Raw genomic sequence first — 24,352 nt, 5'->3', positions numbered from 1 at the left:
CTTGAATGACAGATCCCCGCCCTTGCGCAGCGCCACCCGCGCCTCGTCTCTGCCCTTACAGAGCAATGCACTTGGCCATTGGTGCGCCGGGATCGCAGGTGCGTCGTGCACGCTCGCATCGTGGGACCGCGTCCGCCGCTCACAGCCTGAGACTGGATATCCCGGCCTCAGGTGTGAAACGCGCAGAGATGTCGGGCTTTTTGGCGCTGCGCCGCATGCGCACTGCAACCCGCGACGCACGCATTGCATCCCACCCCGACCCGCAGCGAGGACCAGGTCGACTGGACACACACCGCAGCCTGGTTCTTACCGTGCAACTGCGCACTCACTCTGCGAAGCCGAGGCACGACACGGCGATCAAACTATACGAAGTAAGTGGCTTGGAGCACGTCCCGTATAGGCACAGCATTGAATTGGCCTTGCACGGTGCACCTGCTTCTAGACGGACTAGACGCGACGATTGCGGTATAAGCACCTCGACGCTTCCCAGGCCGACGGAGGTGCTGTGCCACGCCGGCGGCAGCGGGAATATATCGCGCCACCGGTGTAATAAGGTCTGTTAGGTGCGCACGCTAGTACGCCGTTTCAAGTGCTGTGCTCCAACTTGGTTGAAACTCCTTCCGTACTTGTGTGTCGTGTTTGCTTCCGCGGCATAGGACTGCTCGTAGCCAGGAGGCACTGGCATGCACGTTCCGCTCGGCGCCCTGCGGCAGCGGAAGGCATCGGACAGACTTTAGCCTTTTCGATGCTCGGCCTCGTCGGCACTCCCATAAGGCCATTCGGAGTCCTTGACTACCTTCCCCACAGCCCACCACGGCCCATCGCCGCGCCACCTACGGCACCGCGCACACCCAGCTCGCCAGTTTACGGCCGTTTCCGAGCCTCCGAAGACGCGACGCGAACACCGTCCCACAAGAAGTCCCCGTGCCTATGCCCAATTGCGCGCGTACGACCCTGGACGCCCTGGACGGGGTCTGGATCACCCTCGGGTGCGAGGAACGCGAGAGGCGGGTTCAGGGTTCGGGCGAGGGGAGCAACGCCTGGTACTTTCTAGGTCCTAATTCGGCGCTGGGCCTGCGATGGTGCGGGGCATGCTGTGTTCGGAGGCGGCGAGGCGCTGGATGGCCGGAAGGCCTGGTTCGTCTGCCTGCTGGAGGTGCTGCGGAGCTTCTGTGTCTGGCTGCGTTTGGCTGCGTACGCGGGCACCGCGTCCGCTGCGGGACGCGCTGTCGGCCAACGAGTGGTTGTGTATACGAATTGGTGCGTCGAGTTCCGTTTTGACATTCCTTCTTGCTAGCGCCAGTCTTTGCTGTACGCTTTCTGACAACAGGTATGCTGCGACCTGGCTTCCGGCTGCCTAACTGACATATTCCAAAACCTACAGACACTTTAGGGAATACCCTCGAACGCACGCGCGTACAGTGCCGCCGGGACGAACGCAACCACAAGCCATCGGCAGGCCCATTACTTCCTTCCAAATGCTCGCCGCGGCCTCCCAATATCGCACGTACACCCCCGATCTCCCGGCCCGATTTTGTGGACGCCGATGCTCTGCCCAACTTCTACGGACGCCAGTGTCCTTCCCAACTTCCCTACGAAGCGTAAGCGTGCTGGCACCCTCCCCTCACGACGACGATGCTCTCCCGGGATGGCGTCTGCGCACACCATGCATGGTCGTGGTCGTCGATATTCGACCGCTGAACGACCTTCGTGTTCGGAAGTTCGGCCGCAAGGGACACAAGCACCCGTTCCCGGACTTCGTGAATACTATCTTTGGACTCTGCCGCTGCCGTCACCTTCCTCGGGCCTCATCTAACTCACTACCGCCGGGCGACACTTGCCCTAGCGGTCTCCCAATATGACACGTACACCCCCGATCTCCCGGCCCGATGTTGAGTACGTCGATGCTCTGCCCAACTTCTCTGGACGCCGATGCTCTTCCCCACTTCCCTGTGAAGCGCGAACGTGCTGGCATCGTCCCCTCGCGACGACGATGCTCTCCCGGCGCGGCGTCTGCGCACACCATGCATGATCCGACATCTGGCCCCCGAACTGCCTTCGCGTCCGAGGGTGTGCCCTCTGCGGCCTGTTTCCCGGTTTTCGTGGATACCATCTTTGGGCCCTGCCGCTGGCGCCATCCTACTCGGGCCTCGGGCCTCATCCGACCAGCCCGCCTGACGCTGCACGACGACACCTGAACTCCGATGCGTCTTACTAGCACCTGACAGCTCCGTGCATTCGCGTCCCCGTCGCCCCGGAATCGCCTTCGCGTCGGGGTCGGCCCGCCAGGGTCCCAGGGATGCGCTGGGCCGACTTGGGTACATCTTGCCTCCGGGTGTCGTAACGCGTCTACCACTGCGCCCCCGCGGCGGAAACGGCAGTGCTGGGGACGTACATACGTCCAGGGTCGTATCGCGCTATGTAGTACTTGGCATGCTTTCGGTTCCTCGCTCCGTTTTTATAGTGTCGGCAGCCTTGGGGCGTTTTGGCAGAGATGTGCGGGTTGCCCAGTGGGCCGACTATGGGCCGTCTTGCACCCGGGTCTCGGAACGCGGCTACGCCCCATGGAGGAAAGGCAACACTCCGGACTGGCCAAACGTACGTCGGTCAGGGTCGTCTCGAGCTAGTGGTTGACGCGCTCTCGCTTGGGCGACGTTCCTTGGCTCCGCGGATCTACGGTGTCTGTGTCGACGCGGCCATTCTACACGACACGCGAGTTCGACTCGCCTTCACCCTTGCATACCGTACATGTCCTCTGCGCTCGGGCACGAGTCACGCCACGAAGAGAGACTGGGGCCAACTGCACTGCATATGCTACAAACGTCTACGATACAAGTATATACATTTACACATTATTACACGAAATGATGCATCACCCACGTCCGCCGCCACATGACCGGGACCCGAAAGCGGCGCCGCGCGTACGCCACGGGTGGTTCGCGCCGAGGAGTCGAGGGATAATCGGCCTACGCGATGGAGCCAGGCGGGCGCGCGCTCGGGTGTGGCGACGGGCGACGGGAGCAGGGAAGGTGGGGGGCGCGTACGTACGGTCGAGACGGGGCGGGGGTGCTGTTACCTACAGATGCCGCGTCCGCCAGGAGATCCGGGAAGCGAACATGGCGCGGAAGAGGATCCTGCCACGTCTGTGGTTTTGCGATACGCGTGCGACGAGGCGCGCTCAGATCCGACACTCGAACGCGTCCGCCTCGTCGTCGTCGAGGACCGAGTCGAGCGTCGACACGCTCGGGGAGGCGGGCGTCGACAGGGGCGTGAGCGCCGCAGCGGTGACGGCGGGCGGGAGCGGCGCGCGCGCGCGCACCTCCGCGTTCGTGCACGTCCCCTTTTCGAGGTGGTACTTGAGCCCGTTCGGGTTCAGGTACGACTGAGCGCGGGGAACGAACGTCAGCGTCAGTGCGGTGTGTCAGTGTGGCGGCGGGCGCGTGGCACGAACCTTTGTGCAGCCCGGATGCTGTACGGCGCGTGCGGGCGAGATGGGACGGGCGGAGTAGGTTCGCGGGGTGATTGGGTTGCGTGCGCGGGGACGGGCGCGGGCGCGGAGATCGATGCGGGGAAGAGGGGTGGTGCGGCCGATGGGTGATCCGAGTGGTGTAATATCAGTGGGGAGGCGCACATGTCGGCGGTCGCGGTTTCATGGAAGAGCGGGTGGGCAGGATCATACGTCAGCATGTGTTAAAACGGCGCGCAGAGATGGCTGGGGCCGCGCGCACGCCACGCGGGGATGAGCTCGCATCGCGCCGCTCATAGAGCGGACATTGGAGCGTCGGCGCCCACAAGCTTTCGGGCAGATGCGCGAATACAAGGACTGGACGAGCATAGCAGATAGGCACGCGAAATCGCCGTACTCACCGGACATTTGTACATTTTCTCGCGGCCGTCACGTCTGCGGGCGGAGGGCGCGGAGGCGCGTTCCGGAGTTTTTGCGAGGGGGCGGCTCCGCGCGAGGGGGTCGGCGCGCGGGTGCGATTTTGTGGTGCGCTGGGGGCCGATGCCCGAGCGCGCGAGGCTCGGCGTCAGTATGTTGTCGAGATCAGCGTCGGCCGGATGCGAGCGGCGAGAAGATTGCGAGGGCGTCCGCGCGCGAGAGGGCTGGAAGGAGAAGAGGGCGGGCGGCAGGCAGAATGGTTCTCCGAGAACGGGGGAGGAGATGCAGGAGGACGATGTGGACGGAGGCGCTGTTGATGCGGGGGAGTGGATGAGATCTGGGACGTGACTGAGGTTCGGGATGGCACGAAGAGGGCCGTGGGCAGACGAGATGGGGAGGGGAGCAGGATGGAGAGGCGGGTCTGGCTGGGGATAGCTAAGGATGTAGCTCGCATGAGGGCCTGTGGGGCGTGCATAGATGGGGCTCGAGTAGGTGGGCCGGTTATCATCCAGAGGGAGCGGGAGGACGTGCTCTTCCTCGAAGTGGTCGAGGAGATGGTGGAGGTCGGGGATCGTCTGACCGCAGCAGGAGAAGTTGGAGCACTGGATAGACATTAGCATCAAGATTATTGGCACGAGGAGGAGCAATACGTACGAAGGATTGATCTAGGTAAGCATTCGAATCTATGTACGAGTCGAAGAGCGAGTCGTTGTCTGCAGGGAGCGGAGTAGGCATTGACGAGAACACGCTGAAGGAGACGATGGTGAGCTCGCGGGAGTGAAGGGACAAAAGGAGAGACGTACTCATCGTAAGCGGCCATGGCGGGAGTGAAAGAGAGGACGGCTCGGTCGCGCGTCGGAGGGCTTATAGTGTAGGGACGGGGAGAAGGGACAGACAGGGAAACAAGGAAGAAGGCGAGTTCTGTCAGCGGGATCGTCGGGACGTTGTGTGCAAGGTGGGTGGGTGTCGCGAGGGGCCGTGGGGGGAGATATAGCAGCTCTTACGGGCGCTGTCGGAGCCATTCGCCTGGTCGATGTCACGGCGAGTGGAGAGCTCCCGAGCAGAACGTTCCGCCCCCACTCGCCCTCTGATTCCCCTCCTCCCGTCATGCCCATATATAGACTCTCCCTTACCATATCCGACTCCATCCACGCATGCATCCTCTCCCGCAGACGGTGGCTGTGACGCCCGCCGTGCCCGTCCACGGGCAGGGATCGAGCGTCCCCAGTCCTCCTACGAACGACGCCTGTCTGGGCCACGCGCGACGGACGGACGCCTCTCGCAGCTACCGATGCTCCCCGCACCGTCACGCGCGCCCATTCGCCGCGTATCGCAGGAGGGAGCTGAGCGAACACCGCCCGCCTAGCCATGCATGTTGGAGCTCTCCCAGGGACCGGCGATCCTCGATCCACCGTCGTGGGGTGCGCGCCCGGCTTAAACTCGACTCCCGCCCACAACGACCTCACCCCTGTCCGCCCCCGAGCCACCGAGCTTGATAGCACGCGATAGCGACCAACGACGTCAGTCTGCGTAAGTCTCACCCGTCGCTGGATCTACCCTTCGTCCGTCGCGCCAGTCTGACTACTCGAAAGCAACGACGTACTAATTGTGGGACTTTCACCAAGGATACACACAGCTCAACCTCGAAGTCCTAGTCATTCGTAGGGGCGCAGAGCTCGAGGCGAGTATCCTGTTCATTTGCTCCAGCTGTAAAACATGATATTCTGGATGGCGCCACCGCAGAGAGGGGTTCGCCTAGACCTTGCATGGGTTGAAGACAAGCTAGTATCATTGAGGCCGATGACGGAGACACGACGTCGACGAGTGAGCGTGAGTGACGAGCAGGAAGAAAATCGCTCAGGAGACCGAGCGCCCGTGGTCCAGGAGATAGGCGCTCTTTCGACTTACGCTCTCGTTCTGACCGAGTACTCCCCGCTGCCAATACTTTCCTCGACAAGTCGGAAACACGTCTACTGTCGTCGGACGAGGACATGTTCGCACCATATTATGGGCATCTTTACAAACATCTTCGTAAACAGTAGGCTCATCCTCTCTCTCACAGCCAAGTGTGCCAACCATTCACCTGCCAACCCCTTGTCGAGTCGTCGCCAGCGTAGTACGTACGGAGGTTGCACAGAAGGCATGTCTGTCTCACGACACGGAATTGTGCTGGTCGAGGGTCCGGAGGTGGTCATCGCCGGGATGCCCGCATGACGGCGCGTACTACTACGACGTCGGCGTCCGGGTGCGCCTTCTCGCTTCCGGACTTGCTCGCGGAACGCACCGACACCCCGACAGGATGTCACCCTCGCTTCGATTTATTGCTCTACCTAGCACAGTGGGGGACTTACGCCGCGAGAGGTTCTCTAAGGGGCACTGTGCTTGCCGTCTGGCCCTCTTGCTGACATACCCGAAGAATACCAAGACCTGTGGCGGCGACCCCAACACCCTCTGGTGTAAAGTGTTAGGTGAGTCCATCACGTACCCTTTGCTCACGCATGCAAATCTGCGCAGTCTCTGGTGACGACTTTCGATTCTATGTGCGCGAAGAGGCGACCCATCGACTCTCAGTTGCGCATGGCCCTCGCAACTTCAACCGGTGCTTCGCGCGCCTCTCCTCGAACTCCCACTCTGGCCTCCCATGGGTTACGGTACTCGCTGTTTGACCTCAGCGAACTGGCACCCACCTCCCTGCGACCTGATGCAGAGACGTACGAATTAGGTCTGTATCGATGGGCCACACTCAAGTTCAGCAACACATCATGTCCCTTCACCCTAGATCTTCTACTCAGGCTACTGGAGCCCGGCGGAAATCACCCTCGAGGCGACGTTGCGGGAACAGTGTGAGTCGATGGCCTGGCCGCGTCGGGGTTCGCGAGTCTGCGCGATGTACCGAGAGTCGCCGGGTATGCCCCGCTCACCGAACCTTCATGCGTACGGTGCGGCCGAGATGCTGATTAGCCCTAATAGCCCCTCAGACTGGGGATCTTTGCTACACGCTGATCTCGCAGTCGCGGAGTCCGTCGCGCTGGTCCTCCGACCATGCGCGTCTGAGTCCTTGTTCGCGGTGGTCGCGCACCTTGCTCGACGGCTGCGTTCCTTCATTCCTGTCTGTGCCGCCGCGTGCTGCCGAGCGACGCTACTTGGACTATACACGGTAGCAAGCAACCACGCATCCCGCACTTCTGTAGGCCCTCGCAGCATCCCCCCTCTCTCTGCGAGCATCGAACCAGCGATCGATCGCTGTACGCCTTCGCGCATCCCGGCGTTGAGCCTGTGGACATCGCGTACACCTGCTGCTCGAATCGCGCAGTCGGCCTCTTCGTGGATTTCGCCTATCGCCCCGTGTACTGTGTACCCGCCGCCTCGCGGTTACTCGGGACTAGTGCGCTGTGGGGGGATCAAGCCGATGCCGGACGCAGTCGACACTGCTCGCCCGCTCAGGCATCATGCCGGCCTCGCAGTCGCGGACATTCCTCGCTCTCTAGCCGTGCGCGGGGTCTATCACTGTCGGCCGCGCATGGTCTGCTCTCCTTCGAAGGGTTCGTGTATGGCGACGTGCGCGTCCTACCCCATGAGCACGCCCCGAGTGCCGTGGAGTGCTTCACCGTGCGCATCCGACCGGGACCCGGGTGGCATCTTCGCATCACAGGCTCGGGCTTGCAATCCCGTTGGGTATGTCTAGGCGCAGTGGAGGTAAGCATGGATGAATGTGGATAGCATAGGGGGTGAATACGTAGGCGAGCATATGTGGCATAGAGAAGGGGGAATACGTATAGCATGGAGTGTTGTCCAAGGCATACTGTGGAAAATTCTACCGTAAAGTCATCGGGAGCGGCGTCACGTACATGGCGAGTCGGTATACCAAGCTAGACAACAGCGTGAAAGTAGGGAACTCGAATAGGAGTAGGGGTATGTATGGTGGGCGATGGGGGCAAATCACTGGGTAAGTGGTAAGGTGTACTCCTTCCAAGGACCTCCAGAATGGGCCTCGCGATGTTCAAATCGAAGGACTTTACGCATGCTAGGTAGAACAGAATGAATGTATGCAGCGCACGGGCTCGGGTCTTTACTTTTGCGGTCACGGGTGAAGCGGATGGTGAGCTCCTCCAGCCCAGACAAGAGCGCCGACAGCCGCTGCGGGGAGCCGGCAACCTCCTCGCTCGTGCCAACGACTACCTGGCAGCACTCGGTGTCCACTTCGCAGTGGTGATCGCCACGGTAGATCACGATCTTCTTTAGGATATCCGGCACCGTGCGAGTCGCTGCAATGGTGTGCAGATATGGCTCGCCGGGGACTGGGACATTGGCTCCTTCAAGGGACTCGACCTGAATCGCGATTGAGCGTAAACAAGGAAACGAGTTCGAGCCGAGAAAGCGGCTGAAGCCAACGCAGTCTGGAGAAAGCGAGGAATTAGAATATGGTTTTCACTGAGTATGCAGCAAGCAGCTGTTCACGTACACAGTCTCCCAAGCTTGACGTACAACTCCGTAACAGCATTGCCGAATACGGCTCCGGTGAATGACGGCGGCGCCGGGCTCTATGTGAATGGCAGGTCGTAAACACGGACAGTCTAGGGCGGCGCTGATGAAGGACTCGACTTACATCCTTTAGACCCAGTGTTAGCTCGGTGAGCTTCTGACACGCTCGCAAATACTTGCAAATTGCCGGTAAATCCTCCGGTCCTTCGACCCAGGTAGAAAGGCGTGCGTACTTGAATTCGCAGCCCATTAGCTCCAACGTGGCGAGGTTCGGGAAAGCCCACACTACGTCCAACATGGTCCTCCACGAGCGAAATTGACAGAATAATAACCGGAGAACAGTGACACTGGCGAAGAAAGGAAGACGCATACGAAGGATAGAGAGGGGAGGTCCGCAAGTGAAGTCTGTGCTGTGAAAGACCAATTGTCGCAAATTGGGGAATGTATGCATGAAAAGCTCGGTCGACCTTACGAAAGTAGATCGATGTAGCCAGAGAGTGACGATGAGCGGTATTGGTGCTGTACGAGTGACGGCAGTGAAACGAGCGAGGCGACGTTCGTTTAACAGATGGGGGGAAGCCCAGAGGAGCCACTGGGCCCGAATCCGCCATGCGCGACAGGTTAGAGCACACGCGTATAGCGTACCATATGTCTTACGACGGGATTCATAGAAGTCCTGCACACCGGGGAGCAAGGTAGGGAGGGAGTCCATGATTGCTTCACAGACCTCGATGGGAATCCGGCAGGACTCCATCGCAGATAGGAAATAGAGGGTTATGGCGTCGAGGGGCGGTCTGCAGGGCGTTGGATTAGCTTGCACAGAATCTGGTAGAGCAGAGTGAAACAAACCAGGCGGGCTAAATGACAACGACCTCGCCTTCGACCAGACTGGCGCAATGTTGATGTAGAAGGCTGGGATACCATCGATAGAGATAGTGATAGCGATGTCGATAGTCGGATTCCCATGACCCTGCAGCGCCCGCGTCAGGATACACGTGAAGACGACCAGGTATGAGACGCACACGTCTTCATCTACACCACACAGAAGTCAATGCCATGGCTGGAATGCTCGACCGACTCAGATGAGACAAGACCGGGTGGTATTAAAAGTAGCAATGGGTATGCCTCTGGCTCAGTCAATGACAGCCAAGAAGATGTGATACTAGGTAGTCCGAACACTACAGTGAATGAGGTAGATGTAGTTCAACGTAGCAGCTACGCGCAAGTCCGTGGATTTCACCGCCCGTCCTCCCGCCATCCTCCCTCATCCGCTCGTGAACTTCATGAACGAGATCGAGAGGCCATTAAGCGAGGAACGCGACAGCGGCCATAACGCCCGCGAGCGTCGAGATCGCGGAGACGCCGAACGCCGCCGCGCCGTTGCTGCCAGAGGCCGCACCGGTGGACGACGCGCCAGCGGAAGCACTGGTGCGGGTCGCGGTACCCGAGCCGCTCGCCTTGTTGGTGCCGGTAGCGGTGGCAGAGGCACCAGACGCGGTCGCGGAGCCAGACGCACCGCTGCTGGCAGCACCGGTCGCGACAGCGAGGTCGGTGAAGAGAGCAGACGAGGCAATCTGGACACAGTTCGAGGACGCGGGGACCTTGGGGTCGTACGGCATCGAGCTGATAACACCGAGCGACTCAGCGGGCTGGGTGTAGGTCACAACCTGACCGTTCGAAGTGTAGATGCCAGGGGGGTCCTGGTTGTCGCCATCGCAGTACTCGAAGGTGCCGTCCTGGGCAGCGGTGGGGCAGTTGTACGAGACACCAATACGGTCGTAGATGTGCTGGCAGAGGTCCGCCGCGTTGGGGCCGGAGGGATCGCAGACCTTGAAGCAGAAGGAGTTGCTACCCATGAAGCTGCGTCGCACCATCAATAACCGTTCTTTACCGCACAGGAAGTAGGACGTACTTGTGCCACTCGTGAACCTGAGTGTAGGTGTTGTTGTCGGTGTTGGTGCCGAACGCGTTCGAGTAGACGAGACCACCGAGGGGGTTACCACGGAGATCAGCACCGTGGGGGTCAAGCTCTCCTCCACCGTCGCCAGACTGGATGTTGATCTTCGTCTGGTCGATGAAGCCGACGACCTGGATGTAGCCAGGGGTCTTGGTGAGCTGCACGCCGGTAAGGGCGCCAGCGGGGATCAGGCGCGAGCCGTGCCCCTTCTTGGTGCACCAAGCGACCTCCTCACCCTCCGAGTCACCAATGGTGGTGTCGGGCTGCATGGGCGCCCACAGGCAGAAGTCTGCGGACCACAGTTGAATTCTATCATGTCCGCCCGGAACGGACTAGAAAACTTACCATCAAGGTGGTTGATGACCGCCGTCTGGCACAGAGACTCGGCGCCCTCAGTGGTAGAGTTACACCGGTTGTAACCGCTCTGGCGGCCACGGACGAGGTCGTCGGTGTCGGCCTGGTAGGGCTGTGACGCGGGGAGATTTTGAGACCAGGTTCGAGCCGCAGACATGAGGAATACTTACGAGGTCGTCCCAAGAGAAGACCTTGGAGGCGAGGGGAACGAAGGAGGTAGCAGTGCTGTCCTGGGCGAGGACGCCGGTGGAGGCTGCCGCGAAGGCGAGGAGGGCTGAAAGAGCGACGGGGGACATGATGATTAAAGGAGAACGGTCGAAGGAGAGGACCGCAGCGAGGAAGAGGGAAACGACGAAGACAGAGAGACGTTGGCGTCGGCCAGACAGCGCACAGCCCCTAATATACCTCCCTTTCGCACTCCGAAAATAGCCGCGTCCTTCACGACCGCCTCCCCTGCCCTATTTCGGGCGTGCACGGACCACTCCCACGTGCCGCCCCCTGCCCGCAGCGCCCAGCTCCCCCGGCCAAGCGAGCCCAGCATCAATCTCTCTTCATTCATACGTACTCGACACAAGACACTCCTCACCGCCGTCTCTTCCCCAACACACTCCCCGCCGCGCACAACACTCCCCGTTCCAGCGTGCCGTGCTCGGGCGTGTCGAACTCGATCCCCAGGTCCTCCCCGAGCTCCGTCGCCTGCTGTGGCGTGAGCGCGTCTGTCGCAAGGGACCAGAAGCTGTTATGCGACACAGCCGCGCGGGATGAACATTGAATGTTCGGATGATCAGCTCCATGGACATCGCACTGAGGCCGCGCCCTGGAACGGGCGGCTGAGACCTACGTGTTGAATATCTTCCGCCTTCGTACCCATTCGTTCCTCCACCGCGTCCAATCTGCGTCCAGCTGCGCGGACTCCTCTTGCGAGATGAGCGGCGTGCCCGCCCGCAGAGGGTCGAGGTGGCCGCGCGCCTTCTGGACCTACAATGTGGCACGAACCCTATCAGCGATCGACAGAGTTCACCCTGCTCCGCTTGCACAAGGGTGTATGGCGATCACGGCGTAATAATCATAAGCTTACCGCGTCCGCAGCCTTTGTGACTTCCACCGCAAGCTCCTTATCTGTAGGCGTGCTCTTCAGCCTTGCCAGCTCTGGAAAGTAGTCGAGGTAAGTGCCCGCATCAACGACAGGAGTATTGTGCCGACATACGCGCTCCAGTAGACTTGACCTCCGCGCCAAGCGACTTGTTCTCCTCGTCGATCCGCTTTACCTCGGCTTCGAGCGCGGCGAGCTTTTCGGAGGGCATGTCTTCAAGATTTGCTTGATTTACGACGAAGAACGTCGTTTTGCCTGCCGGGCGTGTATCAACAAGCGGACTGCGGCCTATATGCGTGACTATATGCGCACCATATGTCTTCTGGACGAGGTCGCCCTTCTCTGCAAGAGCGACCATGATCTTCTGGGTCGCAGCCTTCGGCACTGCGCCCTTGAGGTTTGCAGAGACGTCAACGGCTCCGAATGGACGGTTCATCTGGGTATATGCTCTGTCAGCGTTCATGCGAGTGGATGTATGCTAGCTGCGCGCACCTTTCGTATATAGTCGAGAATCATGTCCTCCGCTGCCTTCGCCGTCAACACACAGTAAACTATAGACATGCGGGGATGCGCGTACCCTCCTTGCCCTTGATGATAGCGACCTTCGCCTCTGCCTGCTTTGCCTTGGATGCCATCGGAGTGAGAGGGTGAATGAAGGAGAGAATACGCGTCCCCGGATTGGCGGACGCGACGCGTCTGAGGCGGCGCGCGTGTCACGTGCACGGTCGCCGGACCATCCGGGGCGCCTGCCGCGGACCTTGACGTCGGAAAACACCTCCGTCTCGCTCCTCGCCCGGGGCCCCGCACGCGTTCTCCCCTCATCGCCGCATACACCCACCCCGCACAGCGACCACGCTCCCCTCCACGCCGTCCACCCACTCTCGGACCGCGCACACGCCCGCAGACTCGACGCCTAGGCTGCATGCGCTGACGCTTCACGCCCTCTCGAATGCCCGCCCATGCATCACAAGACCGGCAGAGCCTTAGCTACATCGCCCGCTCAGGCTTCGCGGGGGGCGTCGCTGGTTGTGTCGTACGTCGCGCGTTTCTCGCTGATCGGACGCGTGTATTCACTTTGTGCAGGCGAAGACCGTCGTCGCGCCGCTTGACAGGGTCAAGATCCTCTTCCAGGCCTCTAACCCCGACTTTCGGAAGTATGCTGGTGCGTCTTCCCCTACGTTATCCTTTCGCTACGCGGGGCCAAAAGTGCGCTACAGGAACCTGGAGTGGGACGTTTCGTGCCATCTCGCAAATATACGGCGAGAACGGCTTCCGTGGCCTCCTGCAGGGACATTCCGCAACACTCCTCCGCATATTCCCATATGCTGCCATCAAGTTCATGGCATATGACCAGATTGAAGGCGTATGTCTCTGCACCCATTTTTCACTCGGATGACTCTGACCCGATTCACAGCTGCTAATGCCTACACGAGAGAGCCAAACGAATACACGTCGCTTCGCTGCGGGGGCTCTCTCCGGTACGCTCCCTTGTCCTATGATACTCAATCTACACGTCTCATGCCCTCTATAGGAATGACCTCCGTACTCTTCACATACCCCTTAGAGCTCATTCGCGTTCGCATGGCCTTTAGCACGCGCAACGCGGCGCGACCCTCCGAGCCATACCACCGTCCATCCTTCCTCTCCAGCATGCGCCAAATATATCGCGAAGGCGCCCCGCTCGCAAATGCTTCCCCCTCTGCCTCATCCTCCTCTCCCGCCCCCCACCCCTCGATATTCACCCGCTTCCCCATCCTCAAGTTCTACCGCGGCTTCACCGTGACCATCGCAGGCATCATCCCCTACGCCGGCACCTCCTTCCTCGCCTGGGGCTTCCTGCGCGCGCGCCTACTCCCCTACCCCAAATCGAAGGGCGCATCCACGCCAATAGCCGACCTCTCCATCGGCGCGGTCTCGGGCGCGCTCGCGCAGACCGTCTCGTACCCGTTCGAGGTCGTGCGCCGGCGCATGCAGGTTGGTGGCGTCACACGACCGGACCGCTGGTTGCGCTGGGGCGAGACGGTGCGCGGGATCTGGGGCGTCAGCGGCTGGCGCGGGTTCTACGTGGGCCTCACGATCGGCTACCTGAAGGTGGTGCCCATGACCGCGGTCAGCTATGCGGTGTGGCAGTGGCAGCGGCGCATACTGGGGCTGTGAGCGGGGGTCGGGGACTACATACTAGTGCGCACATACTGTCAGATCCCGCATTGTACTACTACTGCAACCTGCATCGTATCGCAGCCTCCTCTCAGGTACCTCACGGCGGCGCGCGCGCGTGGGCTCGGGGCGATACATGGGCATATGGGCATATGGGCATATATTCATAGCGTGAGGACAGCGGCGGGTACGAACACGACACAGCACAACACAACACAGCACACAACAGTCACAGCGTCCATATTCGCGACAGAGCAGGAGTCAAGACGAAACGCGACGAAACACACAGAGCGAGAACCAGCGTCCACGGTACGATGTGTCCAACTTGACTAAGGGCACGCATCCTCTAGGAACACTTCCGATGCGACGTACAACCACTGCAACCACCGCATGTCAGCTCCGTCCTACCTATCTCAGAGAAGGCATGCTCACCTAGTGCAGGCAGCAGCACATGCACTCCGCGCCCGACGCCGGGTTGCAGTCCGACAGCGTCGTGAACACCGCACCCACGATCGCCGGCACGAACGGCACCGTCGCGCCCCACACGCCCACACCCAGCGCCAGCCCGACGCTGAACCCGACCTCGCGCGCGACCGCCGCGAGCGCGGGCACGACCGAGAGCCCGACGGCGAGCGCGAACACGCTCGCGAGCGCCGCGCCGCCCATCACGTACAGCACCTCCTCCTTGTCCGCCGCGTTCTCGTCCGCGGCGCGCAGGCGCTGGAACGTCGGGAGCGCTGTGCGGGCGCTGGCGCGCGCGGCGAGGAGGTGCAGGACGCAGAGGTGCAGCCAGCCGCCGAGGCCGGCGAGGGCGCCGACGATGGGCCCGCCGGCGAGGCACGCGATTAGAGCGGCGTCACCTGGGAGACGGTTCGTGGGGGACACAAAGCCGAGGACGGCGACCATGGAGAGCACGAAGCCGATGAGGCTGGCGACGGTCGAGATGGCGGCGCCGACGAGCATGAGGTAGACGAGCATGCGGGCGTAGTACACGGCGTTGTAGACGGCTTCGGCGGCGCAGGAGTGTGGCGCGGGCGCGGGGTTTCCGGTGGAGTCGGTCGGGGCGGGCGTGGAGACCACTGTAACAGTTGCGTTGGGTACGGCGGGAGTGGGCGCGCCACTCGCGGTCGCCGGGGAAGGTAGGACGTCCTTGAGCTCGACGTCGTCCTCGGACGAAGGGAGGCGTTCGTACTGGGGCGGCTGGGGCGGGGCAGCCCAAGCGGGCAGGCGGCCGAGGGCGAAGAAGAGCCTGTGGGGCGGCATTCTGGGCGCAACCTGCACGGACTGGCTGTCGGTCACGGTGACCGCACTGACGGTGTACATCGGGAGTGCTTCTTCAAGGTGAGACATTCTGTTGAGAGTCGTCGAAGTGGCGCGTTAAGTCAAAAGAGGTGTTGTGGGGCGAACGAAGAGAGAGCTTGAAGGAACGGTGCTGAGAGCTGTCCTGGCCCTCCTCGTCCGCCCGCGCGCCCTATTTATCTGGAGCGGGAATGCAGCACCGCCCCAGGGCGTAGGACCGACCACGCTGGCGGAAGAATCAGAGGCGGCGAGAAGAATACAGCGCCTTAGAGACAAGAGACCAGGAGGCAGGCGGATACAAAAGAAGCTAGGCCGAGGATACACGCTTTGAGCAGGAGAAGTGTGCGCGGGGCAGTGCGGCCGTACGGCAGCGCGCGGTGCCGCCCGCTGTACTTGGGGGGCGTGTTCTGCGACGGACCCAGCGGGACGATTATCGGCCATCGATATAATAGCACTGCCCGCTTCTTCGTGTGGGTGTTTGGGAATCTGGGTAGAGCAAATGGCAACGAATTGTGAGCAATTATTCTGCTCAGACAAAAGTCAAGGGCACCGATACCGCTAACGTCGTGCAGAGCTAGGTCTTGCTGTGATGTCGGTCTGTCGCGGGATCTAGACAATACTCGCAGACGCTTGCGAATACGACTAGCTCGTATGGCCCGGATACGACGAACATCGTGGTGGGAGCGGTAGGGGAGGTAGGAACAAAGGATGGTACAAAAGGCAAGCGGGTACGAAACTCCGCCAGCGTTTCGCAGGCACATGGCGATGAACACTTCCCGGATAGGCAACTGTGTTAGTTGTCGCTCTCACACCTCGCGGTAAATTGGGACTCCGCTCCCTGTGCCACCACCCTTGAAGCCATGCCTTTGCAACGTGGCGGGATACCTGGAATTCAATCAGACTGGGCAAAAATTGACGGGCCCCAGGCCTGCTTTACTGACGAACTAGAGCCTCGCCATGGATCTAGACGTCCACTGGCAGGGAAGGGCTCTTTGACATAGGTCGGTCATCGAATCGTACACAACACATGTATGGTTTGCTAGCTAGAGACACATGCCGCAGATATACTAGGAGTCAGGAAGGCGACTTTAGCTACTGCTGGCATAATGAATCACGCCGATGACCAAACCCCCAACCACGAGGAACATGGCGAACCGCCCGGTTCCAGCTGCATAAATCACCAAAGCGTCTCGGACGCTGGTACCCCCTGGGCGAACAAGGGCAGCCCCAACAGCCCATGCCGCGACGGAGACCACAGTCGGCTGGGTGAAACCAAACGTGTACCGCAATATCGTCAGGCGACGATTCTCGTCGGACTCCTCCTCCCCGCGGCGCTGCTTCAAGCACTGGAACAGCGCGAACCAGGCCAGCCCCGTGGTACCGCCGACAATCAGGCTCCCTACAGTGGCTGTCTTCAGGGCTTCCCCGACGCTTGCGAGCCTCGTGTCGGAGAGCGCGGATTCCCCCCATATCGGGAACACGACTGCCGGGACTTCGCAGCCGACGATCGCGAGGGAGACCACGAAAACAAGGCGCCGCAGAAGAGAGACGGTGCGACTCCCAGTGTCGTGCTGAGCTTCGACTCCGTTGGCTTCAAGGAAGGGTGACGGAGGCGGTGACGAATCCCTGAAAGGACAATGTCCTCATGGTCAGTGCAAAGCACGGGAGACTATGGGAGCAGATCGTACCCATCAGAGGTTTCTGTCTGCACAGCGGACGACATCGAGTCAAGCGGCACTTGCATGATGGGGCGTGTACGGAGTGGGCCTGCTTGAAAAACTCGGGGGTGCGGAGAGAGTTGCTCATGACGTCTGATCCTTATATGCTCGAGCCCCCGGTGACATCTCCTAAAGCGAAGCATTGATATCGGGTTCTCCGTCGCCACTGAGAAGCGCACGGGTGTAATTGAGGTATGTCAGAATGGAGCGGCACAACAACAAAAAACATGCGTACCGTTCATGCGGCACGAGATGCTATGCCAAGTAGTTGTAGCACATTGTAGCGATTGTCGCCAAGATACCGATGATATTGTAGAGGTTTTATAGCGTCATGCTAAATCCCCACCGTAGTCTGAGTAAAAAATCTTGCACTTGTTCACGATGATAGGGCGCCGAGGTTGTCCCACTTCCTGGATGGATCAGCGGATGGATCGCCGCTGTTCGGGACAGGCGTTCTGCCAAGTGCAGGAAGGTCAGATAATTAGAATGTTGCTATGTACACATAGCCTTCTATGCATGAACTTTCTTTTGTGATGTGTATCGGGGTGTGAGGATGCGTACCATGGCAACAGGTCGGAAAGACGTCGAGCAGGACCTCTCCAGCTCAGGCACGTCCATTCACAAGACATATGTCCTATTCATCTCGTTCCTGACGCAAGCGAAGCACGGCTGTGTTGGACAATGCATTTCAGTGAATAGCCTGTACGATGCCCGAAGGGACGCCACAATTAAGTCAAGCGCTGCGTGATCTAGTCAGGGAATCAGAGACCCAGACGACCACCATCTACTACGGCGCGTTGTATCACAGTGAGCCCCAGAGAGGAAACTTGATAGAACATCCGAAAGTCAAGCTAGAAACGTGTTCGTGCAGAGAGTACGAGAGACAGAGGCTCTCTTCGACTTGTAGCGCTAAAAGCGACCTTTCCCACAAGTCTGAGTATCACATTCAATCACAGCCTCCGTCGCGCGCCGCGACGTTTTATCGGTAAGAACCTCATCCATTCAACGCAGAAACGACACGTTAACTACATCGAAATAGACACGATCACAATCACGAGCACTACAAGACAGCCCATCGTCCACACAACGACCAATCCACCACGCACAATCGCAGCCTGAGTATACACCGCTCATAGAGCAAACGTATCGTTCCGACGGCTCACACTGTCACAGAACTCCTGCGAGAACGTCGTGAAAGATAAAGACCCTAGCGAGAACGAACCCCCCTTCACTAAAGAGACACATCACCTCCAAGGCGTTGGGCGAAGACCGGCCTGGCGTGATGACTAGGCCGACGGCAGTCGACACGAAAGCCAGTGCGGCCGTGAGATTCGCGCCGATCCAGATGCGCTCCCGGGGGGTCGCGTGCCTCCATAAATCCCGGAGCTCCGGCATGTTCGGGTGACGATAGATGATATGCCCCACAAGACCGGCATGAAGGCCCACAACGAGGCTACCACGGAAAGCAGCGCGTACTGCGGTACCCCGCTGGCTGTTGTCTGCGATGAGTGCAGCGCCGATGTACGGGGCGGCCACGCTTGGAATAACGGAGAGGGCAGTGCCGATGACGGTGGCGTTCATGAGCTCTCTGATAATCTCGTGGGGGTTGCGTCGGTGCTGTTCTTCGGCGGTAGGACGATCCCGTACGATGTGGCCCCCGGGCGCCATTGCCTGGAGGCGCACGATCCGCGACGGTCGCCTGCGCGTCGTATGCACGGATATCGCGTCACTGAACGATCATTGAAGGTGGCGCGAAGGTCAGTCAACCGAGTTCTCGCGTCCATGAATGAACAACATACCTGGTATTCTCCTGTGTTGGGTCTTGGGATGCCATACGGGCTGGCTTGGGTGATGGTGAGACGCGCTTGTAGGAGTGAACCTCACCGAAGGATTCGGAGGACACTGAAATTAGGGCGGTGGTGCTCCGCGGTTTATATATCGCAGCTGCACGTGTATGTGGCGGTCGTGAATAGAGACACATCGAGGCGGTGGATTGGCTAGAAGCCTGAGATGGGCACGACCTGGGATATAATCTGAGCGCGCGTACGATAAAAGGGAAGAGAGTATAACGGGAAACCCACCCAATGCGTACACTGCCTTCACGACGCCCGCATTATCACTCTCAGGGGCGCTTATTACAGAGTGGCGCTGGGACGGATATAATCATAATGGTCAGATATACATACCGAGTCATTATGTCTCCATGCCGCTGGGGCGGATATCCTCGGGCCAGACGTACAACGGAGGAGGCAGGTTGGGGCGTGGTCGATCGGATTGGGAACAAAAGCACTGGCGCACCGTACTGCCTCCTTTCAAAGCGAAGATCTATTGCCACGCCTTCCTCAGAGGAGCCTGCAAGCGTACTGTTGATTCGGAAAGGGCAGGTGAGGGGCGAGAAAAAAGGTGTGGGCCGCCGCCCACGCCGTAACGTGATGCCATGCAACCTGGCTCCGGATAGTCTCCGGATACAGTACCCTCATCTAGCTTTAAAAAGTATCCGCATGCTCGCCTTCCATATGAGCTGACTCCGGTGTCCTTCCCGATCCTGTTTAGCACAGCGGACGGGGCGCAGCACCCTGCAGCACCTGCTGTAGCAAGGACATCGGCCGATGATCTTGATGACAGCGAGCCGCACTGCTTCAAGGGTCTCTCATGTAGCGTAGATCGATGTAGTGATTCGTCTCTTGGTTTGCGGCGCACCCTTTCGTGCCCGTCCTTGGCGTTCCGGAGTCGGCGCGATGCGCAACTCAGCCAAGTGGCACACTATGAAAAACTGTGTGCGCAGGATGAAAACGGCAAGTATATGGGGCCAAAATGGACTGACGATATAGACTTTTGAATATGTGGTGACGGTAGAGTGAGTTGAAGAAGGAGTGTCGTACAAGCGCCTGAGAGCCTCGTGTCGACGTTTCGCACGGCGCTCGAGCTGTCGCTTCCCCTCGCTTCCCCTCATGAACTGTGTACTCGGCGACGACTCGTACGGTCCGTACTACAACGCACGCCAAATGTGCGTTATTCTACGTTCAATATTGTAAAATGACGCTTGAAGACTTAGCGGAACTCTGCCGGCTGCTTTCGTGCGGACATTTGAAATTTGTTCGAGCATCGACTAGAGAGTTGCTACCACAAGATAAGTCGGAATCGTCCATGGTGTATGCGTCGGCGGATAGTAACGCACTGGATAATGGACAATACATATGCTAAGCAGAAGCGACTGTGGCCGAGGCAGAACGCATGCGCCACAGGGTGTACCCTACCAGGATACTTCCGACGCCGCACCCCACGAGGAACAACAGGTTCGTCTCAAACCCATGCACTCCCACCGCCCCATAGAATGTGCTTCCAATCCACTCATATGCCAGTATGGGCATCCCCGATTCGCGCGCAGGCTGCCTTCCAGGGGCCCGGCGCAAACCGTCCATGGCTGCCAGGTAGTGCTCGCGCCCGCACAATGCAACGAGACTGCCGAAAGGCAGGAGCCTGTATATGGCCCAAGCCTTGTGCAGAGGAGTGACAGACGCCGCGGAAGCGCCGCCTCTTAGCGCGAGGAGCTCGCCCAGAAGCTTGGATACTATGCTGGCGATACCGCAGACGACTGCGCCCCATATCATAGCGTCTTTTCTGCTTGTGAATGGGTACGGGCCCAGGTAGGAGAGGGCGGCTTCATGGGACCTGTACAGTCCATTGCCGTGTCAGCATCATACTACCCGCGCGGCACTCTTTGCAAGGGTACGTACCGCTCGCTGCTGGCACCGGTGTCTGACGGCATCGATGCAGGTAGGTTATCTTGAGCTGAAGGCGGGCGGTATGTGTCGGAGTCAACTTCAACTTGAAAGGAGTGACTGGGGAGTTTATGGCGTAACTTCATAGCCTTATATACCACCCCGGACTGGCCATAATCGGTTCTTGTTGCCGCATCATAATGCGGCGCCGCCGGGGCCATCTCGATTTGCCACTAGGCCACTGCCACTACTAGGTCGCTATACACGAGAAGTACGTATTGTCTTCCTGATTGTGCTGCTTGGAGGGGCAACATCCGTCCGCGCATGAAAACCGCATATAGGAGGTGTTTGGGGCCCAGCTCCGCGTGTCAGTGCTTCCGTGATTAATCGGTGTAGGTACCCACTTACCGCATCCATACGAGTACATTATTCGCCGGCGTCCGAGATCTGCCCGCACCATTTGGCCTGATACACCGAGCGTCACATACAAGTCGAATCAAGGCGTTTCCGTTCACATCAACAGCGGGCGGGTACGTGCGGGAGCTTCCATACCGGGTGCATTTGTTTGTAGTCATCTTGAAAAGATAAGAAGAGAGAGTCCCATCTACGCCGCAGCGCCACAAAGTCCCGCTACACCCCTTCGCACTAGCCCGCATTTCATAGCCTCTGTCGCAGCGAAGATCTCTTCGGGCAGTCACATCCATTCGACATAAAAACAACTGATGCTGTAGTTACACCGAAACAAAAATGCGATTGCGAACGCTACAAAACATCCCATCGTCCACGCAGCGGTCAAGTCACCGCGTACAGAATCCGTAAGTACAGCTTTCCGCGAAACTCCCCATCCGCTAAGCGGTCGCGTTGTTCAGGCGGTGCGCACGAGTACGAAGCCCCCCTAAGAACACAACGAGCACGATAGAGGACGTAAAGAGTGCCCACATCAACTCTCCGACCAGACACACCACGAGGTCGTCGCCAACGGTCCCCGAATGCTCCGGGTAGGACTGGCGTCTGAGAACGGCAATGCCAATGACGGTCGACAGAAAGGCGCCGATGGTTGTTCCAGCCATTACACCTATCGAAACCCACAGCCATTTGCGGTTCCCGTTACGCTCGGTCCATCCTGGCCCGGCCCTGTCCAGGTAGCGATAGTAGAGCACGTATCCAGCAAGACCGAGGGGCATGCCCACGACGAAGCATCCGTAAGGGGCAGCTTGGGCCAAGATTGACTTCGGAAGTCCCCGTTGGAGCGGGCTGTTTCCTGGGAGGAGTGCGGCCCCGATGTACGGAGACGTTGTGCCTGGGTAGTAGCAGAGGGAGGGGCCGAGGCCGCAGGCCCACCCGATGAGCTTGAGGACTCGTATGGTCTGACTGTCGGCGGAGCGATCAGTGTCGGCCGCACGATCCGTCTGCGACTCGATCTCCGATTCGGAGGCACCCGATATGTTGGAGGGCTCCGTATGCAGCGTAGACAGGTATATCGGAAATCTGAATAATTGTTCGAGTTGGCAGTTGTGGCGCGAAAGTCAGTCGGCTGTGACCTAGCGTTTATGTGCGAATCACATACGGGCTATGTCCGTGTATTGGGTCTGGAGACTCCATGCGAGCTGGCTGAGGCGGGGATGATGAGAAGTGCTTGGTAGGAGTGGACCTCGTCGCAAGACTCGGAGGCCACTGGAGATACGAGGTCCGTTCCATGGGCTTATATATCGTCAGGTCCACGTGCAGGTGGCGGACGTGCATAGTGGGCGGCGGTTTGAGCTAGAAGAATAGCTGTGTTTCGGGAGCCCGTGGCGCGCATGTAGAAAGGGAAAGAGTGAATGGTAGGGAAATAATGCGTACAATGCCTTCACACCGCCTGCGCCACGACTGGTTGGGCGCGCCGCGCACGTTCGTGATTGACTTGATGATACTGGTGCAGATCTGAACATAATAGTCAGACATGGCTTCATCATGTCGCCGTGCAGTTGTAGCGTGTATTCATACCTTACTGGCCTGCTATAGCGCCCTCTTTTCAATGCGAGGCGTCGTCATCATAGCTATTGTCGCTGCTATAGGGTTTCAGTACTATAATGCATCCGAGAACGTCAAAATAACGCAGGAGAACGAGAAGAGTCCTAGTAAAAGGGCATACGGGGGCTGTTCGGTAATGTTCCGACTATCTGCACAGGTATCTGCGTAAGTATTCGCCTTTAATACAGGCTGACTCTGAGGTATTACCAGAAAATCCGGATAGACGTAACCGAAGGGGGCGCAGCACCGAATGTATTGGTCTCTTCAGGAGCTGTATTGATTGATACATAAGTTGCTGCGGTGTCACGATGCGTTTTCGCCTTGGTCGTCCACTGGTATCGCGTTTTGGCGCCGCTCGGATGCGCGGTGTACGGGACAAGATCCCCTAGATATGTGTTGACAGTACTTGTGGTGGTGGAGGCAGGAACACCGGTTGCTGTAACGCCACAACGGTGTTACTCCTTCGAGCGCTAAAGAGCCTCGTGGCTGCGTTTCCCACGCTGCGAAACATTGGAGACTGGTGCGTCTGCTTCTCTCCGAACTGCTCGCTCGACAGTCTTGACTACGACATAAGAATACGACGCCGAAGCCATGTCAGTCTTTCTATAGTTCAAAGATATATTCGCCACTTCAGCCACCTTAAATCGCACTCCTTCGACTCCGACGAGCATTTTTGGAGCTTGGAGCGTTGGCGAGCAAGTTGCTGCCATGATGCAGGTCAATCTAGGTCGGTTGACGGTAATGATCTCATAGTGACATGACAATGGCTGACTTAGACAACACTGATACATAGGTACACAGGTACTAGCTACGTAGCGGCGACCGCATGCGCAGCTCTGACGCGAGACAGGCACCTGTGTTTGTACCACAGCAGAACTGTGCCCCCAAAGCTGCACAAAACGATAAAAGCCATCGTTCCAACTCCACGCATGGCCAGTCCAAAGATCTCCAGCGTCTTGTGCCTCATCGGGGTCCCCATTCTTGCCACGCGCAACATGCCAGCCCCGAGCGTGAGTGCCGCCACCGGTCCGCAAATAAGGCTATGCGTCACCATCCAGACCAACGCGAGCCGACCCGCTTCCCTCGCGGGCCGCAAAGCAGGTGTCTGTCCATTTGCCAACGCCATACGGTAGCGTTCATACCAGTGGTTCCCGATGAGGTTGCCAATGACCACGCTCCCAGCGGCGGCAGCAGTTTCGGCATGACGGGCGACGAAGACCGCGTCCGGGTGGTTTTCTGGAACGAAGAGCACGCCAAACTTTGCGGACACGATGCTTGCGATGAGACACATGAGCACGCTACATCCCGCGGCAGATCTCGGGCTCTGGAGTACGCTGGGGTTCTCGGGGAGGAAGCGTTCGTAGACTTTGCGGTGGAACCAGGTGTCGAAGTCGTCGGAGATTGATGCCTCGTTCTCCGCGTTGTTGATCTCAGCTTCCTCTTCCCCAGGGATACGAGTCGGTTCCTGCACCGCGTCGAGCCTGAATATTGAATACAGGTGAGTCTACGTCCGAAAAGACAAAACTTGAAGGCGCGGACTTACGGCTCGTTCCTGCCAGTGGCATCCGTGTTTGACGGCATCGCTGTGGTATGGTCCTATCGAGAAGGCGAATGGGATATCTTGGAGTGAACCTTGAAGAGGTGCCTGGCGGGGTCAGGGCGCAGGCGCGAAGG

General features: G+C 59.2%; 11 protein-coding genes across 11 annotated transcripts; 3 read left to right on the top strand and 8 right to left on the bottom strand.

Moving 5' to 3' along the window:
* Positions 1–1,058: 1,058 nt before the first annotated feature.
* TRAVEDRAFT_29350 (uncharacterized protein) lies at positions 1,059–1,874 on the top strand. Its single transcript, XM_008040899.1, has 2 exons — positions 1,059–1,260; positions 1,385–1,874. The coding sequence occupies exons 1-2, from the start codon at positions 1,122–1,124 to the stop codon at positions 1,603–1,605; spliced, it is 360 nt and encodes a 119-aa protein (XP_008039090.1). The 5' UTR covers positions 1,059–1,121; the 3' UTR covers positions 1,606–1,874.
* A 141-nt stretch (positions 1,875–2,015) lies between these two features.
* On the top strand, positions 2,016–2,451 carry TRAVEDRAFT_58957 (uncharacterized protein). The gene has a single exon (XM_008041254.1). The coding sequence runs from the start codon at positions 2,025–2,027 to the stop codon at positions 2,196–2,198; it is 174 nt and encodes a 57-aa protein (XP_008039445.1). The 5' UTR covers positions 2,016–2,024; the 3' UTR covers positions 2,199–2,451.
* Positions 2,452–3,178: 727 nt separating this feature from the next.
* Positions 3,179–4,703, bottom strand: TRAVEDRAFT_48189 (uncharacterized protein; the record flags this gene model as incomplete). Its single annotated transcript, XM_008041055.1, has 4 exons — positions 3,179–3,382; positions 3,868–4,485; positions 4,538–4,631; positions 4,687–4,703. 4 exons carry the CDS (start codon positions 4,701–4,703, stop codon positions 3,179–3,181), a joined length of 933 nt encoding a protein of 310 aa, XP_008039246.1.
* A 2,919-nt stretch (positions 4,704–7,622) lies between these two features.
* On the bottom strand, positions 7,623–8,713 carry TRAVEDRAFT_29348 (uncharacterized protein). The gene is made up of 3 exons (XM_008040898.1): positions 8,490–8,713; positions 8,346–8,424; positions 7,623–8,280 (listed from the first exon to the last, which is right to left on the bottom strand). Exons 1-3 carry the CDS (start codon positions 8,661–8,663, stop codon positions 7,823–7,825), a joined length of 711 nt encoding a protein of 236 aa, XP_008039089.1. The 5' UTR covers positions 8,664–8,713; the 3' UTR covers positions 7,623–7,822.
* A 710-nt stretch (positions 8,714–9,423) lies between these two features.
* TRAVEDRAFT_29347 (uncharacterized protein) lies at positions 9,424–11,028 on the bottom strand. The gene is made up of 4 exons (XM_008040897.1): positions 10,847–11,028; positions 10,668–10,788; positions 10,278–10,611; positions 9,424–10,225 (listed from the first exon to the last, which is right to left on the bottom strand). The coding sequence occupies exons 1-4, from the start codon at positions 10,970–10,972 to the stop codon at positions 9,670–9,672; spliced, it is 1,137 nt and encodes a 378-aa protein (XP_008039088.1). The 5' UTR covers positions 10,973–11,028; the 3' UTR covers positions 9,424–9,669.
* A 230-nt stretch (positions 11,029–11,258) lies between these two features.
* Positions 11,259–12,404, bottom strand: TRAVEDRAFT_37704 (TBPIP-domain-containing protein; the record flags this gene model as incomplete). The annotated part of the gene is made up of 7 exons (XM_008041005.1): positions 11,259–11,412; positions 11,518–11,654; positions 11,755–11,825; positions 11,884–12,024; positions 12,082–12,205; positions 12,262–12,293; positions 12,347–12,404. 7 exons carry the CDS (start codon positions 12,402–12,404, stop codon positions 11,259–11,261), a joined length of 717 nt encoding a protein of 238 aa, XP_008039196.1.
* Positions 12,405–12,718: 314 nt separating this feature from the next.
* Positions 12,719–13,926, top strand: TRAVEDRAFT_126036 (mitochondrial carrier; the record flags this gene model as incomplete). The annotated part of the gene is made up of 5 exons (XM_008041253.1): positions 12,719–12,802; positions 12,853–12,931; positions 12,987–13,132; positions 13,184–13,247; positions 13,301–13,926. 5 exons carry the CDS (start codon positions 12,719–12,721, stop codon positions 13,924–13,926), a joined length of 999 nt encoding a protein of 332 aa, XP_008039444.1.
* A 432-nt stretch (positions 13,927–14,358) lies between these two features.
* On the bottom strand, positions 14,359–15,276 carry TRAVEDRAFT_48184 (uncharacterized protein; the record flags this gene model as incomplete). The annotated part of the gene is made up of 1 exon (XM_008041054.1): positions 14,359–15,276. One exon carries the CDS (start codon positions 15,274–15,276, stop codon positions 14,359–14,361), a length of 918 nt encoding a protein of 305 aa, XP_008039245.1.
* A 1,037-nt stretch (positions 15,277–16,313) lies between these two features.
* Positions 16,314–16,969, bottom strand: TRAVEDRAFT_20842 (uncharacterized protein; the record flags this gene model as incomplete). Its single annotated transcript, XM_008040840.1, has 2 exons — positions 16,314–16,851; positions 16,914–16,969. 2 exons carry the CDS (start codon positions 16,967–16,969, stop codon positions 16,314–16,316), a joined length of 594 nt encoding a protein of 197 aa, XP_008039031.1.
* A 1,104-nt stretch (positions 16,970–18,073) lies between these two features.
* On the bottom strand, positions 18,074–18,777 carry TRAVEDRAFT_48182 (uncharacterized protein; the record flags this gene model as incomplete). Its single annotated transcript, XM_008041053.1, has 3 exons — positions 18,074–18,121; positions 18,192–18,672; positions 18,743–18,777. 3 exons carry the CDS (start codon positions 18,775–18,777, stop codon positions 18,074–18,076), a joined length of 564 nt encoding a protein of 187 aa, XP_008039244.1.
* A 4,540-nt stretch (positions 18,778–23,317) lies between these two features.
* Positions 23,318–24,259, bottom strand: TRAVEDRAFT_20840 (uncharacterized protein; the record flags this gene model as incomplete). The annotated part of the gene is made up of 3 exons (XM_008040839.1): positions 23,318–23,381; positions 23,821–24,159; positions 24,222–24,259. The coding sequence occupies 3 exons, from the start codon at positions 24,257–24,259 to the stop codon at positions 23,318–23,320; spliced, it is 441 nt and encodes a 146-aa protein (XP_008039030.1).
* Between the last annotated feature and the right edge of the window lie 93 nt (positions 24,260–24,352).

The sequence above is a fragment of the Trametes versicolor genome (genome assembly GCF_000271585.1).
Source record: "Trametes versicolor FP-101664 SS1 unplaced genomic scaffold TRAVEscaffold_7, whole genome shotgun sequence".
NCBI lineage: Eukaryota > Fungi > Basidiomycota > Agaricomycetes > Polyporales > Polyporaceae > Trametes > Trametes versicolor.
The sequence above is the reverse complement of the archived record's forward strand: the minus strand, read 5'-3'. Positions and strand labels throughout refer to the sequence as shown.

Bases quoted from the DNA above. Each gene is read 5' to 3' on its own strand.
- TRAVEDRAFT_29350 (XM_008040899.1), top strand. From the start codon at position 1,122: ATGGCCGGAAGGCCTGGTTCGTCTGCCTGCTGGAGGTGCTGCGGAGCT. The intron at 1,261-1,384 runs GTGCGTCGAGTT...CAAAACCTACAG, and splicing joins GTGGTTGTGTATACGAATTG to ACACTTTAGGGAATACCCTC.
- TRAVEDRAFT_58957 (XM_008041254.1), top strand. From the start codon at position 2,025: ATGCATGATCCGACATCTGGCCCCCGAACTGCCTTCGCGTCCGAGGGT.
- TRAVEDRAFT_29348 (XM_008040898.1), bottom strand. From the start codon at position 8,663: ATGTTGGACGTAGTGTGGGCTTTCCCGAACCTCGCCACGTTGGAGCTA. The intron at 8,425-8,489 runs GTAAGTCGAGTC...CCATTCACATAG, and splicing joins TAACACTGGGTCTAAAGGAT to AGCCCGGCGCCGCCGTCATT. The intron at 8,281-8,345 runs GTACGTGAACAG...CGCTTTCTCCAG, and splicing joins CGTCAAGCTTGGGAGACTGT to ACTGCGTTGGCTTCAGCCGC.
- TRAVEDRAFT_29347 (XM_008040897.1), bottom strand. From the start codon at position 10,972: ATGTCCCCCGTCGCTCTTTCAGCCCTCCTCGCCTTCGCGGCAGCCTCC. The intron at 10,789-10,846 runs GTAAGTATTCCT...CCCGCGTCACAG, and splicing joins TCTTCTCTTGGGACGACCTC to CCCTACCAGGCCGACACCGA. The intron at 10,612-10,667 runs GTAAGTTTTCTA...TGTGGTCCGCAG, and splicing joins GGTCATCAACCACCTTGATG to ACTTCTGCCTGTGGGCGCCC.